Genomic DNA, 6000 nt, shown 5'->3' on the forward strand with positions numbered 1-6000 from the left:
ATAACTAGGAAGACCTAATAGCAAACATAAATTCAAATACATTGGGTTCCCTTTTATTGTAACTAATGGATAAACCCTTCCATTCTATTTCCTTGAAACACTAGTGTTGTAGTAATAAAGTACCTTTTTTTTTTCAGTATGTTGCAGCAAAAAGAAAAGGAACATCTACAAGTGTAGCTGTTGCTTTTTCTCCCTCAACACTGTTACTGTTTCGTGTACTGGTAAGTTGTTACGGTTGAGAGTCTTACCATAGGCTTAATAACTTTTGGCTGCTGAAATATAAAGCGATTCAGAGTCCATTTTGGGAAAAAAATAAAATAAAACAAAACTTGTTATCAGTAGGCTTCATTTGTACCTAAGATCTGTAGCAGCTAATGTAATTAATCCTGTAGCGTTAATTTAGGCATTTGATTTTTAAACTCAATGTTACAAAATGAAATATGCTGGAATTCCAAAATGAAGGACAGCTACTGCTTCTCCTTCTTGGCATGAGAGCTGATATGGAGAAGTCTTCATCTGTTGTCCTACAGCTGTTTCAAAGCAGCATGACCTAAAAAACACAATCCTTAAACTAGCAGGTGAGTGTAGGAAAACAGGCCAAGTAGAACTGAGCTTCTATTAATTGTTGCTTACTCGGCACATTTTGCAGTCTCTGTAGCCTTATCAGATACATCATCCTTGCTTTAGTATGTAAGAGTGAGCAGCAAAGCTGAGCGAGCTTTCTCAGTCTCGGCTGTCCTCTGCAGAGCAGTGCACGTCTCTGGCAAGGGGCTTCTTCCCGCAGGAGTCGTGCTGTATGTAACCCACAGCATCTCTGGCCAGGGTCTGGAAGATTCAAGCAGCGCTGAATGCTTCATTTTATATTGTGAGTGGAAAGAGCAGCATAAGAGTATAACAGTCAGTCCAGGTCTTGCAGTTCATCGTGGAGCAGTCATTCTCAGGTGTATTCCAGAGTGTTCGTTGTGATCAAGTTAGCTACAGCTTGAGAGATTTTCAGTCTCCTTAACTGCTTTGTTCTAACATCTGCTTACTGGGAAGGGAAACCATCACTGCATTGGACAATTTGTTTGATTTTTCCAAAGATGTAAACTCAGTTTGGTATTGGCTTGTCCAGATGACTTCAATGGGAAGTTTTCTGTCAGGGATTGCCAGATACCAAAATGCACAAACATAACAGTTCTGTAAAACCATCAGAGTTGTTTCATCACCATAGCTGACATCAGTGAGCTTTTGCAGGCAAGTGTGTTCTTGGACCAGGGAAGTACATCTTCTAACAATGATTTTTCATGCAGAATAAAGGAATGTCTATGCAAGTGTCGTCGAATTTATCTATTTCCAAAACTATAAGAAAAAATATCTATGTTATATGTCTGTGAAAAGCTCTATTGTTTAGTAATACAGAGAGGAAAATTAATCAGCAAAATTATAATTTGTTTTTCTCTTCAGGCAGGTAACAGTTCCATGTTCGCTTCATAAATGAAGCAGCTTTAAGCACATTCGTATTCCTTCTGGAGTGACAGACTGAGTCTGCATCTGTTGTTGCTGCCCATGACTCCATAGACATGATATAGAAATGAGGACAATTTGTGTTTGTTACTGTGAAACCAACACTGAATTGAACAACGACAAGAAGAGTGTGCACTTAGCAGGACTGTATCTTATGTGAATATCTACCTTGTGTGGCATTTGGGGATTTTTAATGCATTAATACTTGCAGCTGACTCTGGCAAACATGTCCTGAACAAAAAGCATCTTTCAAATGCCTCCAACTATGTGTAATCATTGAAAGTCATAAATACCTTTGCATCCTTAATTTAAGTTCTGTGTCCTCTACCTTACCTTGGTGTCTTCAGGTGGAGTTCTCTGATCTGACAGAAAATGCAGAAATGGATACAGATAATATACTCTTCAATATTGTATATAAAACTTGAAAGCAAAGTCATGCCATGGACCCATGTTCTAGCCTTTTACTTATAAGAAGCTGTGTTTATGCCTGGCAAAGGCCGTGTGTACAGCAACACGTGGTCTCTGTCGGGTGCCCACCCCAGAAAGCCTCAAGAATTCGTCAGTGTTGGTGGTCTCTGTTCAGGAGGAGCAAGTACTGGATGAAGACAAAGTAAACAGAAGGTGAATGTACCTCATGGAGCTTTGAACCATTAAGAGTAACTGCTGGGTATGTGAACACTGGTGAAATTTCTAGCCATGCCAAGGGAAAGGAAAGTAAAGAGTCTGAATTGCGTTCAAACATCAGAATAAAGACAAACCCATGAAATGCATTTTAAATGCTGAAGATGCATGCCATTGATACTTTGTCTTTAAATGTATAGCATAGAAAATCTGAAAAATCCTGAGAGTGTATTTAGCTTTTACTTACATCAGCTGTAATTAATGTTTGCATTGTGTTTTAAGTGATTAGTAAGCTTTAATATCCTGGCATTCTCCACTCTTAAAGTTAATTCTCTTGAAACAGAAGAAAAAGGCTTTTTTCCCCACTTGTCTTCTGCATCTATTGCTGTTCTAGCAGCCATGGAATCTGTACAGGACTGATGTACAGACATGCATTTTCAAGTAAATCCTAAAAATACTATGGTAAAAGTTACAAGTGTAGTTGTACATCTTTTCATCTTGGCTCTTTCCAGATAAGGGGCATGAATTATTTATCTGTATTAGGGGTTTGCACTTCAGAAGGTAAAGGTGGCTCACTTCAGATGACAAACTGTCAACTTTCATTAAACTGACCAGGTCAGCAAGAGTTTTAGTTTAAGTAACTTGAAAACTTTAAAAAAAAAAACAAAAAAAAAATCAAAAAACCAAACCACCACCCTTTTAATGTTTTGCATAAAGTTGGAGTTCTCTTTAAAGTATATAGTTACTTAATTTTTTAAGAATTCTTGTGGAAATTTTAATCGTCTGCTGAATTTTCTGAGAACCATGCATAAAAAGAATATGACATACATATAATATATACGTGTGCGTGTGTGTGTGTATTATTGGTAAAACTGATTCATCTTTCATACTTACCAAAAAGAAAAAACCTCAAAACCTTACTACATTTGATGACAGAGCTTATGTGTGCATGTAGCCACTCTGCGTGGAATTTTGACCTTACTGACGTCAATGTTGAAACTTCTTGTGAATTCATTGATACAAGGATTTGATCATGTGGAACTATTTTTTATTTATACTGAGGCCATTTTGTACTTCCTGGTGTCAGAAAAGGGTCCTCAAGTCCTGCTCAGCTGGTATAAATTAGCATAGTTCCATCAACATGAACAGAGCTTTGGGGTTTGCATCATCTGAGGAACTTCTCTTAGACTAGATCAAAAGAAGCTTAGTGTGAGAATTAGGCCTTCATTTTTATTCAGAAGATGCTGGAGCTCACCACTTAATAAGAAATAATCAAGGTTGCTCATCACTTCTAAAAAGCAAGTACATTCCAAATTTTAGCTCTGCAAAAATCAAATAGAATTCCCCATCTGCAGCTCAGTCTCGCTTGACATTGTGTAGTTCTTTAGTCACAAGGCCCTCAGACTTTGTGTTTCAAACTTATTTAAGAGTCACCCTGAAAGAAATGTCAATATGACCTAACTGATGGGAAATTTGCACCTTATTGGTAATGCGGAGAATACCTGCGTGTTGATTTTGACAGAGTGGAAAAGTATCCATAGTAAATGGAAGCAATTATCCTTACACATTTTATAAAAACCTTAAATACTTCATGTTGCTATACAGGATGTTCTCAAAGCAAGCTTATGCATTTAAAGTTTTCCAGTATTTTTCTTCTTAGATTCAGTTAAATAAAAATCTTGTATTTATTAATGTTCTTTGTTCATAAGAATGTTAGTTTTCCTAAATGCATTTTTTCTGGAAAATCAAATACACGGTAATGTTGCACATTGGTGTGCCCCAAATTATACTTTGATATTCAAAATGCACAATGTTTTAGGCTCCTTAGTCTACTGTTCAATACTATAAAAAATATCAGTTGTAAATTGAAACATACATTAAATCCAGATAGACCTTCCAAGAGTAACATCTTAAAATAGTAGCTAAGTCACTTTCAAATAATGTCAGATACTTTAATCTCTTCCAAGGAGCAAGGCAAATTTAAGGCTACATGAGAACAGAAAGAAAATTCATGTATAAACCTTTCAACTTCACATCACAAACGTCGTTCTTTGAAGATGCACCAAAGTAGTACAACACATGGAGTAGCAGAACTGTTGTTGGAGCTCATGGTTTTCCTGTTCTCTGCACCCCCTTTTGAGAGATCTGAACAAAACATTGGGTGTTCTCAATCATTTTGCAAAGCAGAAGACACTTCTAGACATTCATGGATACAGTGGATGGCATGGCACTTGGAAATGTGATTGTGAAATTATTTGAAAATTTCTGTGCCCAATTTGTCTACCCACTGAGGAGGCCCTTATTTTGAAAGACTACTGACTTGTGGGACATCTTTGAAATAAATGAAAATAGAATAAGTTACAGTTCAGTGGGAGTAGGGATGGCAGAAACAGTCCTTCAATTACTACTTTATCCAGTTGTAAGTTATTTAACTTCTGAAGAGTGATCAGTTTTTCAGCCTTCTTTTTGGGTAGACAGAGCCCATGTATTAACACAGTTAGAAAATGAACACCCTTTCTCTAAAATGAAATTGGGGAGAAGCGAGTGTGGTAATTTTTATACAAAAGTCAACCAAATTTGTTTTTCAGGTATCTGTGGTTTTGTGAGAAACTAACATTTTTTAGGTTTCCTTTGGAGTAGTTGAACTTTGCATGCAATTAATAGTGGCCTTGTGAGAATAAAAAGCAGATAGTTATATACTGAGTAACTCAATGTGCTACTTTAGATGTGTGTTTACTTGAATAAATTAATGGTACTTATTTCATCACAAGGTCATTTTATAAGTAAGCTTATAAAACGTGCTACACTATGGAGTATGTGTACAACCTGCACATTTTTTAAATTCTGATCTTCACCAGCTCTGTTTTCTCTGTTGCTCTCTCTTTGTAATATGCTGAAACTGTTCAGTACTAACAATACAACTATTAAATTGAAAAGCTAACTGTATATATAAAATACAGATATTTTGAGTTAGATTTACATTTAAGAATTATCCAACATTCTTCAATTCAGGAATCTGATTCAACTGTCTATTAAATGCAGATCTACAGTAATGGTGGCATGTTGCTATTATGTTATCAAATTGATGGAACGCGGAAACTTCAGACTCTTTAGTGATAGAGACACAGACGTTTGCTGGTTGTATCATGGGCAAATTCATTTATTTCAGTGTAAATGTCAGCACAGTCTTGCATAGTTACATTTTGACTGAAGGTAATCAACAAAGTTTATAAAATGTGATGTGTATGTATATATGTGTCCTCTTAAAGATAGATGTTTTCCCAAATCCTTTTTTATACCAGTTCAAATTTGGAATTTACATTATATACATATACTTTATTGTTCTAAATAAAGATATTATGCACTGCCAAATAATCAGTATATTGCGTTGTGTCAGTACCGCGAAAGACCTTTTTTTAAGTCCTGTCATCTCCTGGAAGAATTTTCTGCCAGAATGTATGCTATTAGATGCAGACTCCTTCATAATACATTTCATTTCTTAATCATGCATTTTGAAGTCTTGTGCCACCAAAGTATATGTCCTCATTATCAGCCTTCAGTGCTGATCCATAATGCATCTGTGATTATGAAAATTATTCAGCTTCAGAATTAAAGGCTTCTTGTAGCTCCTTAATGAGCTTAAATTTGTTTGTGCCCTGCTTTAGGCAGTTTTTCACATCTCATTCTTGCTATTAGCCACATGTTGGGATTTTAATTTATTTTACCACTAAGAAGTCTGAATGTTGTTGATGCACTTTTGCAGTAAGTGGCATTTACCAACTCAAAAATCTAGTACAAATAACGGGTTTTCAGCTGAGCCCAGAGTTTATCCCGTAAGGATGGTATCCTTCCTTTCAGGTTTTAACAGTTTAT

General features: G+C 36.0%; 1 protein-coding gene across 3 annotated transcripts in view; it reads left to right on the forward strand.

Moving 5' to 3' along the window:
* The window catches only part of KITLG (KIT ligand), a 57387-nt gene extending 51626 nt beyond the window's left edge, over positions 1-5761 (forward strand). For 2 of the 3 annotated variants that reach the window (XM_052774642.1, XM_052774644.1), the window contains 2 exons: positions 138-221; positions 1447-5761. In XM_052774642.1, the coding sequence (XP_052630602.1) occupies positions 138-177 (40 nt within the window). In that variant the 3' untranslated portion in view covers positions 178-221; positions 1447-5761. The remainder of the gene's footprint in view (positions 1-137; positions 222-1446) is intronic. The other variant, XM_052774643.1, reaches the window with a different exon arrangement.
* Positions 5762-6000: the final 239 nt, after the last annotated feature.

Source organism: Harpia harpyja, chromosome 23 (genome assembly GCF_026419915.1).
Source record: "Harpia harpyja isolate bHarHar1 chromosome 23, bHarHar1 primary haplotype, whole genome shotgun sequence".
Classification (NCBI taxonomy): Eukaryota; Metazoa; Chordata; class Aves; order Accipitriformes; family Accipitridae; genus Harpia; species Harpia harpyja.